The 13,232-nt window shown below is 32.2% G+C and overlaps 1 protein-coding gene across 1 annotated transcript; it reads right to left on the reverse strand.

The window, feature by feature from the left end:
- Window positions 1–9,228: 9,228 nt before the first annotated feature.
- LOC117932987 (receptor-like protein EIX2) lies at window positions 9,229–13,023 on the reverse strand. Its single transcript, XM_034854328.1, has 2 exons — window positions 9,963–13,023; window positions 9,229–9,459 (listed from the first exon to the last, which is right to left on the reverse strand). Exon 1 carries the CDS (start codon window positions 12,999–13,001, stop codon window positions 9,966–9,968), a length of 3,036 nt encoding a protein of 1,011 aa, XP_034710219.1. The 5' UTR covers window positions 13,002–13,023; the 3' UTR covers window positions 9,229–9,459; window positions 9,963–9,965.
- Window positions 13,024–13,232: the final 209 nt, after the last annotated feature.

The raw sequence follows: 13,232 nt of genomic DNA on the forward strand, positions 1-13,232 counted from the left end.
TTTAATGTGATGCTATATAAGATGACATCTTAAAAGGGTTTTATAGTTGTCAAATGTGATTTATAACTTATTTTCAATAAATAGTTGTGACTATTAAGTCAATTTGATTGTGATGGTTATCATGTATTGATACTTAAATTATGCATTCAATAATCATAAGTTCCATACATCTTTTCTTATTTGTAGCAATAAGTTTGAAAAATAAGTCTGAAGAGAAACAAAGCTAAGCAACATTATGGTTTGTTTCTCTTCGACTTATGTGGACTAAGGCATGCCTAGAATGAGCCTATATAATCAAATATGTGGGTTTGGGTTTAAGGAAAGGAACGAAGAATAAAAAATTATGACAATGGAGAAAAGTAAAATAAAATATAATAAGTCAAACATAAAGAAGAAGAGATAGAACCTTAAAATCTTACTAAGGTCTTCTAGGAATTTCACATAGGAGAAAATTAATGGAGTCTTACCATTGAGAATTGTAAGGTATGCAATGAAAAACTTAATACTATTGATCATTGATACTTTGTTAATCATGTTTTATATCAATAAGCCCTATTTAGAAGCTTTAGAAAACCCTAGAATATGAATAAAACTATGAAAAAGTAAACCTAACTAATGTAGCAACTAATTAGGATTTTTATTTCTTTCTTAAAACTATTAAATTTTCTAAAAAATAAAATAAAATTAGAAACTTAGTGCTTATTTGACATTGCTAATATTTAATTTAAATCAACAATTAATAAGATATCTTACATATTGTTAGATTATTTAACGATATTTAACTTCTTATTTGATAATTTGATTTTTTTATGATTTTAAAATAATTGTTTTATTGGTTTGGAGACTTTATTTTCGATTATTTTGCTTGATAATCCATGGAAAAAAATGTAGGTTGCAAGTTAACAACAAAAGTGATGTGGGTTAGAAATTCTTGACCCTATCTCAAGTTGGGTTTAACCCGAATGTGATATATTAATAAGTGGATTTGGTACATGTTTATAGTTGGTTAACTTCTTAACCACAAGAATGATAAATTTTAGAAGAAAATGAGAAAAAAAAAAAGAAAGATAATTGAATATTTAGATGCTACATGTAGAACTAGTTATCAATAAATGTTTCACTCTTACTTATAATAGATCATATTATCAAATAAGAAGTTAAAACTTAGAAGTCTTAGAAAGTAACATATATTATTAATATTTTTTGATAGGTAACGATAGGTATACATAATTAGTAATATAAAAAGGCACACCATAGTACACATGACATATATAACAAACACCTAAAGGAAGGTCTCAAAAGATAGTATAGAAAAAAATACCTTGGCACTTACTAAGACTTCACCAAGTCTTAGAAATCAAAGGCATTGGTCTTCACTTACGTACATGCTAAGTCAAGCCGAAGGATTACAAAGGAATGATAGTTTTAGGTTTTGATTATTCTACTCTTTATTTTCGAAAGTTTTTTTTATTATGTTTCCACCAAATTGTCCAAAAATTGTAAAAGGGGTAGAATTTTTTCCCAATTCTTCCCTACAAGGAGCTATGCCAACTTAAAAAGGTATCTTTCATTGAAGAAGGGATCGCCCAATATACATTGAAAAAAGAAAGCAAAAGTTCCCATAGAATCCTTCTTTGGAGCAATAAAGAAGTGATCAATAGATTCCTCTTTTAGTTTGTAAGGGTAACATCTATTCACTAGTGGTTGTCTTCTTTTCTAGAGAGGATCTAAAGTCATAACTTTTCCCCAATTGGCTTCTCATGCAAAAAAGCTCACTTTGGATAGGACCCACCAATTGCAAACAATGTTTGTTGGAAAATGGACCATTGTTCTTACTTCCAAGGCCATATAGAAAGTTTGACTTAAAATAGTCCTTTTTTGGCTTCTTTCCAAATCTCCTTGTCGATATCTTCCCTTCTAATTGCCTTTCCTTGCAATGTGGAGGAAAAGGTCTCAACAATGACTAACTCTTAATCTGAAAATGCCTAGTGAAACATGAAATCCAATGTCCTAGCATTTTTAAGTTTTCCCAAAAATCTATCACCTAAGCCTCTTTAACATAGCCAATGCATATAAATAGGGAAAGCAGTTACACAAGGGTTCCTTTGCACACCATTTATTTGTCCAAAACTTAACCCTTTTGTCATTACTCACTTCATTAATGGAGGTTCTATAAAAAAAAAGATCTCAACACTTCTTAATAGTTTTCCAAATACCAACCCCATAACTACCTCTAACTTCACAAGGGTGCCAACTAGCATCTTCCTTCCCATACTTCCCCTTTATAATTTGCTTCCAAAAAACTTCCCCATTAGAAACATATCTCATGAGAACGAACACTTGCAATTGTAATCTCCTTATATGTATTTCTATATATGTTGGATTATCTTATGGAAAACATGATAAAACAATTTGTTTGACAACATTTTTATGAATCAATCATTATTAATTGTCAATGCAAAGCATGTAGGAAAGCTCAAGGTGATAGTTGAGGTGTTGGGACAGATAAACTTATTCAAGCAAATTGAAGACAACCATGTGGTGGGGTTGACATTAGACAAAAAATTAATTCTCTAACTAATGTTTATAGTAGTAGAATGAATAAGAGATATGAACTCTTGTTAGAAATTGTGCATCGTTTCACATGTAGAAGTGGCCTGATATACCAAAAAGTGACAAGTTTTCATGATGGAAAAAATTACAAGTATGATGTTTGAAGATATTCATAGTTTGATGCATAATTTTTTTTTTTCATTTCTAATTAGGTTATATATCTTGTTATTTGTGTTTCTTATTGCAAATCACTAATGAAAGCATAATTTATATGTTACATGTAAATCTATGCATGCATGTGAGTAAAAATTAAGGTGGACCCTTTTGATCTAAGGCTAGAAATGTTAAAAGAGGGTCACACTAATTTAGAATTTGTGAGCTTGCTAGTTGTTAGATTTGGTTGGGTATTGATACTAATGTATGCTTTTGTGCTATTATTGTTGCTATATAAATAAAGTAGAAAAGAATTTAATTTAAAAATTAAAAGAAATAAAAACTTAACAAAACTCTAAATAGGATAACAAACTTACAATTCAAAAAATTTCAACAATATAAAAACTAGCAAACTACCATTGTCTTTCTTTAATATGAATAAACATTATAAGTTCATGTCATCACTTTTATATGCTACTGTTTTACTATTTCCTTTGTGGACGCGTTTACATGATTACCAATTGATGAAACAAATGGAAATTATGCTCATTCTCTTCATTACATTTGTTTATTTTTCTTTGACTATGTTTGGTTCATGGAAAATGCTAAGAAAAGAAAACAGGGAGAAAAAGCAGAAGGAAAGAAAAAACTAAGTTGAGAAACATAAATTTTTTCTCATGTTTGACTGTGCATGGAAAAGTTGTGGGAAAAAAAACAATGTTTATCAAAGAATTTATTTTCCCTTATTTAATTCTTAGAGATAAAATGGAAGGAAAATAAAATCAATATAAAAAATAATCTAGAACATTGCCACTTTACATATATTCAAAGTACAATTGCAAGTAAATAATGGAGAGAAATGTAAATAATGGTTTAAAGTGGTTTGACACAACTTAATCTTTGTCTACTCTCCTCTTACTTCAATCCCAAGGTTGAAGTTCCAATATACCAAGGATCCTTTAAACCAAAGAATCCTTTAATCTTTACAATACTTGGACTAACTAGCTCCAATAGTTCCCTACAATGTTGCTCAAGTGATCCTCACACTTGAAACAACTACCCAAGTGATACCTCATACTTGGCCAATTCGTGATTCCTTATGCTTGAATTCTTCCCTCAAATGATGTTCTATACTTGATAATCCTTAAGTAATACCTCACACTTGAGAAAACCATCACAAAATATCGATTTTTTAAAGATAAACCTCCTATTTATACTTTTTAGCTCAAAGAATATAAGTTAAATTAGGATTAGAGGTGAAGTAAATGAAAAAGTTGGTTCAAGAACAAATTGCACTCAAAACTACTTTTAGAGGCCCAAAGGATTTTTCAACAAGTGTTTGGACTATTCTCTCTACAATAAATGAAGTTGTAAGCCTTTATATAGGAGTTGCATAGGTAAACTAGTGAGTAGACACAATTTACATCTATCAATTGACCTAGCTGGTCGACTGTTGCACTAGCCATTAGTGGTGGGCAAGTGTAACAGGTGACCATTGAGGCTATTCACCTCAACCAGCAAAGACGTTGATTGACTAGTTGAGTTATAGGTTCAATGGTGCCTTCTGCAAATTATTTTATGAAAATCCTCCTAAATTGGTTAATCATCCATATAAAAATATAAGAAATTAAGGCACATGTGACCTTTAACGGCTAAAACTAGTTAGATTTGATAACTTAGGATTAAAAAATAATTTTTAATCATAAAATGTATGTCAAAACATTAGTTTTTATCCTTGACAAAATCAATCTCATTTTTTTATTTATAAAATAATGAGTTCTTCGAAAAAGCATTGTAAATAGAATATTATTTTAAGTTAAAAAAGGCTTGGTTTTTAAAAATCAATAGTAAGACATATTTATCTTTTAATGTAAGAAAACTTTCTAATCAAGAATAGCTAATCAAAGGGTGATTTTTATTTAGAAGGATTCTTCACCCTATTTTGAAAAGATTTAAGATAAGTTTAAATTTAATTGGATGAATTTTGGTACTTTAAACAAAATAATATGCATTCCTTAGTGTATCCCACATAAAAATAACCTTAAGATATTCTTGATAAACCTTCTCCTTGATTTCCTCCTTAGCTCCATATAGGTTTTTCTTGATTGCTCCAAGGAAATATTCTTAGCTATTACGCTTAATAATGTTAAATCGAAACCTATTTTAGTTAATAGTGAAATATTAGATTAACTAAACCTTGAGCTAATAGTATTGGTTGGTAGAAACCAATGCATAAGTAAGACTTCTTTAGTGGTGTGTAAGTAGGTTAAGGGTAGCTTTCTGAGCATAAATTTCTTTTATAATTAAAATGCTAAAGTCTAAATATGTGATAACTCTAGCCAAGAAAAACTAGAGATAGTGTTATTATGATTGTGTAGTATTTTGAGTTGTCATCCTCTAGGGTCGGCTCTAATGTGTTCAATTGTTTTTATGTTAGAAGGATTAATTATTTTCCATAGTTAATGAAACCCTAATTTAAATGAATAAGGATAAAATATGGATAAAAATTTCTTAACATATTCGAAGAAATAAATCAAATAAAGTAAAATGTCCTTGAAAGTTTCACAATCCAGTGTTAAATCCTTAGAGAAAGAGCATTATAAAACTTACAGTTTAAGATTAAAGTCAGTCTGTTATCAAATTAAATCCTACAAACAATATTACATCTAAAATTTAGATTTTTATTTTTGAAACACATATCTCTTAAACCAATTAAATATGATGGTTAATGTTGGTTTCAATTTTATTCAATAGAAAGCCTATATCCATCTTGTGGATTCAATTCTTAGATTTGTTAACAGTATGAACATAGTATAATAACTAGTAATCAAGGTCTTCTCAAGAATCACTAATATCTTGATATGAATCCTCCATACCTTATCTAAAGTGGACTAACATAGAAGATTTATTATTACTATTAGGAATTTGAGGCTAATCCAAACTATGGTAATCACCCTAGAGGGGGGGTAAATAGGGTGATGGTCTCTTTTTCACAAATTTAAACTATGCAAAAATAAGAGACAATTATATGCAAGTATATAATAAACAAAATAAAGACAATTGCATATAATTTAAAAGAGTTAGGGAAGAGAGAGTGCAAACACGAGAGTTTATAGTGGTTCGGCACTTCTTTGCCTACATCCACTCTCCTCAACCTCCTAACCGAGTGAGGGTTCCACTATCTTGAAGCTTCAACCAAGCTTCTAATCTCTTTACAATTGGATTATGGTTCCAATTCACCCTTTTGGACTTTTGGCTCTAAGCACCCTTTACACTTCTTCAAGAGATATCCCTCTCTTGAACAACCTCTCAAGTGATACCTCTCATTTGAGAAAATTCCTCACAAAGATATACAAATAATGATCTCACAAAAATCCTAGTAATAGAACTTTAGGCTCAAAGATACAAGAAAAACTAGGATTGAATGATGCACTAAAGATATGCAAGTTATGAAACAACGGTGCACTAAAAAACACTCTTCCAAGGCTCAAATATAATCAAGAATGATTTGGGAAGGTTAAACTTATGAAACATTGAAGATTGGAGCCTTTTTATAGAAGAAAAAAACCAAACTAGCCGTTGGGGGTTCGACCGGTTGAGCTAGGGGTCGACCTGTTGACTAGCTATTAGCATTTAATGCTTGGAAAGTGACTGTTGGGCCTCAACCGGACCTCAATCGGACCTCGACCGGACCTCAACCGGTAAAAGTTCAATCTTGACCGGGAAGAGAAGGCTACTGGGAGAGAGAGAAACTTTTTGGTCTCCCTCAACCGGTCCTCGACTGGACGAGCATAACTGGTCGACCGGTTGAACCGGTTGAGCCATTTTTTGGCTCAACACTCAACCTTTTTCAACTTAAAACCTTTTAACACAAGTTTGAAAATCATTTAACACAAGGTTTTAGTTGAAAACATGAAATCATCCAATTCTTAAGATATTTAAAACAATATTACTCTTGGATGATTTTGGTGCATAAATAAAGAATGAAATGCATGAAAGTCCTAGTGCACCAACAACCTTACAAAGAGATCTTATGAAGCTTTGCTATTGAAAAACTCTTCTCTTTGAGGTGGTCTTCTTCTTCATGATTTCTCCTTGGCTTGATTTGTTTTTGTGATTGCCACTTTGGAAATCGTCTTGCCTAATCACACTTGAAATATGATCATTAGTTCTAAACCATTCAATGTGTTGTTTTTTCTTGCCACTCCTTTGGATTTTTCACTTTCATGTTAACATATCTGGAACTCATAAAATCAACCAAATGTGGTGGAGGATTTCTCCTTGCAACCCATGTTTGGTTTCCAAGAAAATAGAATGGAAAATAATAGTAAATGAAAGAACACTAAAACTTTATTGAAGAATTTCAAGATGAAGGATCAATCTTTCTTTGTGGACCCTTATTTTTCATGTACATCCCTATTCAACGACGAGATTCACTTTTTATTATAAAAAAATTGATTTTAGAAAAGCAAGAGTCACCATTTTTTTAATGGAAAAGAAAATAAAAAATAAAACCCTAAAGTGACTCATTTCGAAGGAAAACATTTTTGAGAAAAATGGAGTCAAGTCTGAGGGTTAGGTTACTTATTGGAAATGTACTTTAACACCTCTCTAAGCCCTAAATAGGTCTTTACTAAACAAGTAGTAGGTGCACCAAATTGAGGTGTGCAAGCATTTTAAACCAAAGATGCGTAAAAAGCTTGCTATGAGGTGTGTGGAAATACTTTAAAGGAGAAAGAGGTGTGTAGGATTTGTTTAAAGGGCGAGGTGTGCAAATTAAGTGGAGGTGCATAGGATTAAGTTAAAAGGTAAGATGTGCAACTTAAGTAGTGGTATGTAACATTTGTTTAAAAGGTAAAGGGCACAACTTAAGTAGTGGTATGAAAATTTGTTTAAAAACCATAGGTGCACAACTTAAGTGGCGTGCTACTCAACTCTGCTATATCAATTTAGCTAATTTAACTTTGAAACCTCAGTATAATTGTAACCTTAACACCTCTATCTCAACTTGTGCACCTCTCGGCTTATCTACCTCAATTTAGCTAGCTACCCTAACTCTAGCACAACTCAACAAAATGTTTATATTGTAAACATTTAAGTAAATGTCCTCATTTATATCTCCATTTATTCTAAGTTTACAGTGTAAATAAAAGAATACATTTTTTTCCACTCTCCTCCTTCCCCCCCAATCTAAATCTAATTTTTCAATTTTAGTTATAAATTGACAATTTTTCTAAATTTTCTTTGATGGAAAGTTCACTCAAGTAAAATTATCAAGGATAGAAATCTTGAAAAAATATTTTGAGTACCATCAACATGAAAGCAACAAAATCCACCACTTTTTATCTTAAACTTCTATTTCTTTTGTGTAGTTAAGACAACATATATGCAATATATGAAAACACTTCACTAGACCATGCCATCTGAACACTTAAATGAAAGAAAATTTTATTTGGAAACTTGTAAAATAACGATTAATATGATAACTATTTGGATACAAACAAATAATGACAGTAAAAAAATAAAAATTGATTGGTACCTATACCTCAGGACCAAAATTCTTGAATATGAAATAAATTATTAGGATAACAATAATACACTTATCATATTATTTGCCTTATAATTCACACCTTAGGTGTTGAAATTGTGGATTGAACTTAGATTTTTATATTAAATCATAATTTTAGAGTTAGGGTGTGACATACACTCTTCCCCGCATTCACAAATCAATACGCTTTGGTTATTTTTCACATTCTATAAAGGATTATGAGGGGGATACACCTTGTAATTTTTCTTTTATAGTGGAAAAATCTATAGTGGCAAAGTTTCTTTGTTTATTAGACATAGCTCTCATATTGAAAGTGAACCATTATAAATCCTGGGTGTTCTCTATTTATTTTAGTTTCTTGTATAGAATGTATTTAATACATACCTTGATAGATAAGAATTTTATAAAAATAAAACAAGTGAATTAGGAAAGTAATATTTGATTGATGGGGAATCACACTATTTTAAATATTTAGTGTAATATCTAATATGTAAATTAAACATTTGATATTATTTATAAATTATAAATATAATATATTCTTCACCTACTTTGTATTATCCATATTGAGATCCTATAAAACCAATGAGCAAGAAGAAGTGTGAGCTAACCTAGAATCAACAAAATTGATAAGAACAAGAGATTCATATTCGATCATATATATGAGAAATAGCTTCCTATGAGAAAGCTTTGGAGAGCAAGAAAAACGAGTTTCACATTTATAAGACTTCATTATCTTTTTAAAGAAAGAAAGAGAAATAGAGAGAATTATGATTATATATATATATATATACACACAAAATAGTGTTGTCTTTTATTTTGTTTTAATTTTCATGAATAAAATCAATTAGTTTTGGAGAGAAATGTTTTAAATTAAAATATTTTAAACCAATATTCCTTAAGATCTTTCTATAATGTTGTTCTATGGAAGAAAATCAAGATAATGAATGAGTTCTAAAACATAAAAAAACATTATATATAAGGAAGAATAAGTTCATATTCCCACAATCTCTAAACAAAAGATAAAAGAAGCATATTAAGCATATATGCAATCATCAAAATAAAGTAAGAAACTTATTACACTCCAATGTCAATCATAGGATGACAAGTTAAGAGGACAGAGTTATTGGGATTCGAGCATCCATTTATTCCACGTTTGATAATACTCCACAACATGCTAAAATATGAGATGAAAGGCTGTCGAATCCCTAAAACACAAAGTAAAAGACAATATTCATCAATTTGAAATAATCTCTTTAATTAGTTGCACGAAAAGAAAATTTACATTAGTATTCTTGTTTTAAAAACTAGACAAGTACTCTTTGATTTGTTGCTTAGAATGGTACCTTAAATATTGCTATGTCTCTGAAGAGAATTAAAGAAATTACATTCAACATTACAAAGAGACAATTTTTGTGAGAAAATTTAAAACAAAACAAAAGGTCAATTTTAGAACTAATTAGTATATTAAAATCTCCTAGATTTTTTCAATAAAAAATCCTAGCTTATCGATATATTATAAAAGGTTAATAATTAATTAAATAAAAAAAGTAATACGAAAAATTCTAGTAAAGACCTATTATTCTTTTACAACCATTGCCATTTAAGAATAAGTTAACATTGTTTTCCTACAAATGAGAGAAAGGTATGTAGGTAGGGAGGGAGGGATGGAGGGAGGGAGAGAGAGAGAGAGAGAGAGAGAGAGTTGTACCATTTAACTTTGAAGACTCCTCCGTAATCTAGCCATATTGATTGTTGTAGTCACATAGAGCCAATCTTTTATTTTATTCAAAAATCGGAAATATGCATATCTCCATGAATTGTTGAGTAGTAGAGTTCCACACACTCCCCAAAATCCAACAATGAATCCAAGAGCAATGCTAACATAAAACCACATGTCATTTCCATCTTGTTGAATGTCGTCTTCTTCTTTATCTCTTGGGCACTTTTTCAAAAGAGGCAATCCACAAAGTGTAGGATTTCCCTCATAAGAAGAAGTATTGAAGCTTTGAAGTTGAGTACCTCGTGGAATCATACCAGACAAGTTGTTGTTAGAGAGGTTTAAGGTACTCAAACGATCTATTTCTGAAAGGCTAGATGGAATTTCACCAATAAGCTGATTTTGAGACAAATCAAGAACGTCTAATGATTTCAATTGACCAATTGTTATAGGGATTAATCCAGTCAAATTGTTTCTTGAAAAGTTCAATGAAACCAATTCTAGAAGATCAGTTACTTCTTTTGGAATCTCCCCCGTTAGCTTGTTGCTTGAAAGATCAATACTCTTTACTAGTCCAAGAGTATTCTTAAACTCAAGTTCTCTTCCTTTCCATTTAACGAATTCCCTATCATCATAAGAGATAAAAAAATCCGTAACCCGAAATGTATTAAGGAGATAAGTAATGGTCAAACTCCCTTTCTTAGTCATGGCAGTGAAATTGTTAAGACATCTTGGTATAGTACCCGACAAATTGTTGCTAGAGAGGTCCAATAGTTGAATTTTTTTCAATTGACACAGTTCTGAACATATACTTCCACTGAATTTATTAGATTGTAGGTTCAGAACCAACAGATTTGGAAGGTTTCCTCCTATCCATGGGGGTATTTTTCCGGATAACCTATTTTTTGCCAAATCAATAAAGCTCAAACTTTTGCACTTCTTTAAAGATGAAGGCAATTCTCCGATTAAATTGTTGTTGCGTAAATGCAGTGTTTGAATCAATTGCAAGGAGCCAAATGATTCTGGAATTTTCCCAGAAAATTTATTATTTTCCAAATTCAGAACTGTCAAGCTCTTCCATTGTGGCCAACAATTGGGCAGCTCTCCCGATAATGAGTTGTTTGAGAGGTCAAGATAGACCAAAGATGTAGTAGGAACGGTACACAATAAAGCAGTGGAGCCTGAAAACTTGTTATTGGAGAGATCCAACAGTTGCAAGACAGAAGGAAGTTCAGATATTGAACCCTCCAAATAATTTGAGCTCATATCTATGTAAAGAGACCGATCAAATTTGGATGATAAATTGGGTAAGGTCCCTGTGATCTGATTGTTGGAAATATTAAAGAAATAAATAAGGGAAGTTAAATTCCAAAACCAGTCTGGAATGACATCTGAAATGTCAGAAGTGGAGATATCAAGATGCATCAACTGCTTTTGAGTTTGAAGCCAACTAGGAAAACGAGGTCCCAATTGGCAGGAGGTTAATCTTAGATCATACAACTGAAAAGGAGGAACCCACTTAGAGCTCATGTTGAAAGTGAGAGAGTTGGAAGATAAGTCTAACTGGTTCAATTGGGATAGATGAAGGAGATGAGCCTCAGAGATGTTGCCTTGCAATGAATTTGAATTAATACCCAACACTTGAAGTTTGGTAAGGTGTCCAATACTTGTAGGCAATGTTCCATTTAACTGATTATAACCAAGAGATAACGATCTCAAGGATGAAAATCCAGTGAGATCAGGAACCGATCCTCTCAACTGGTTATCAGATAAATTCAAAATCTCTAATGTGTCATTTGCACAAGCGAGCAAGTCTAAGACTTGTGGAAGCTGCCCACTGAGATTGTTGTCTCTCAAGTCTAATTCTTGTAAACGACACAAATTGCTCAAGGATTTTGGAATCTCACCTTCAAGTTTATTCACATTGAGATCGAGTCGTTCGAGAGAAGCCATATTCCCAAATATGTCTGGAATTGAACCCTGTAGTTGATTCCCAGAGATATCAAGATCTGCAAGAGAAATCATGTTCCCAAAAGCATCCGGAATCGAACCATTTATACCAACATTCCAAGAGAGATAAAGATGAACAAGGGTGGTAGTAAAGTTGAACAACCATGGGTATATTGAAGAAGTGAGATCATAATCATTGAAAGAGAGATCAAGGAAAGCAAGAGGGGCAGAGGAATTAACAGGGGAAAAAGACGGAGTAGTGAGGGGTGGGAGGCTACAGTCTCTTAAGTTTAAGTGAATGAGAGAAGGGAGTTTATTAATTGCTTGTGACCAGTGGATGGCTTTACTAAGATCAAGACTCTCAAGGTCAAGGTGTCTTAAAGACGAAAGATGAGAAAGCCACTCAAGATTTCCACAATTCAAAACAAGATTAAAGCTGAGATCAAGGGAAAGCAAGTTGGAAAGATTTCCGAAATGGCTGGGAAGAGGTCCATTGAAATTGGCATCAGAGAGACTGAGGTGTTGGATTTTGGGGAGAGAAGCAAGGAATGGAGGTATGGGTCTCCCTTCAAAATCATTAGAGCTCAGATCAAGGGAAAGCAAGTTGGAAAGATTTCCGAGTTGGCTGGGAAGACGTCCAGTGAAATTAGCATAAGAGAGATTGAGGTATTGGATTTTGGAGAGAGAAGCAACGAATGGAGGTATGGGACTCCTTTCAAAATCATTACAGCTGAGATCCAAATGAGTCAAGTGCTCTAACTCAAGCAGTGAAGGACTTATCTCACCTCTAAGGGACTGGTAGTGATACGTATTATCGGACCAAGGGGCAGGAAGATGAAGTAGGATGATGTGACCTGATTGGTTGCTACACCGGACTCCTCTCCATTGGCAACAATCTCTTGTGCCCCAAGAAGACAAAATGCCATAGTCATCCACAAGGCCATGTTTGAAGCGAAGCAGAGCTTGTCTCTCCCTTTCTACGCACCCCACAGTGGTCCCAAGCCCAACTTTGGCACATACCACCACAAGCACAAGAAAGCTAAAAAGGAGGCATTCAAAGGAACGCATAGCCATAGTCATTCAAATGAGGCAATCTTGCAAGTAACACTGGGTTTTTTTGTGGATTCACACAGCACCAAGCACTCATATATATAATATTATCCATCTGCCTTGTTTTTATTTTTCCTTTTTGCTAATTATTTTATCCAATTTATAAATTGAATATTCAAAAAATTGAAGTATTCATTTTTTATGGTATGGTATTTGTATTCTTCTTATCTATGTAAAAGAGTTGTTGGGAGTTGTTTTCCC

The sequence above is a fragment of the Vitis riparia genome, chromosome 16 (genome assembly GCF_004353265.1).
Source record: "Vitis riparia cultivar Riparia Gloire de Montpellier isolate 1030 chromosome 16, EGFV_Vit.rip_1.0, whole genome shotgun sequence".
In the NCBI taxonomy this organism is placed as follows: domain Eukaryota; kingdom Viridiplantae; phylum Streptophyta; class Magnoliopsida; order Vitales; family Vitaceae; genus Vitis; species Vitis riparia.

Bases quoted from the DNA above. Each gene is read 5' to 3' on its own strand.
- LOC117932987 (XM_034854328.1), bottom strand. From the start codon at position 13,001: ATGACTATGGCTATGCGTTCCTTTGAATGCCTCCTTTTTAGCTTTCTT.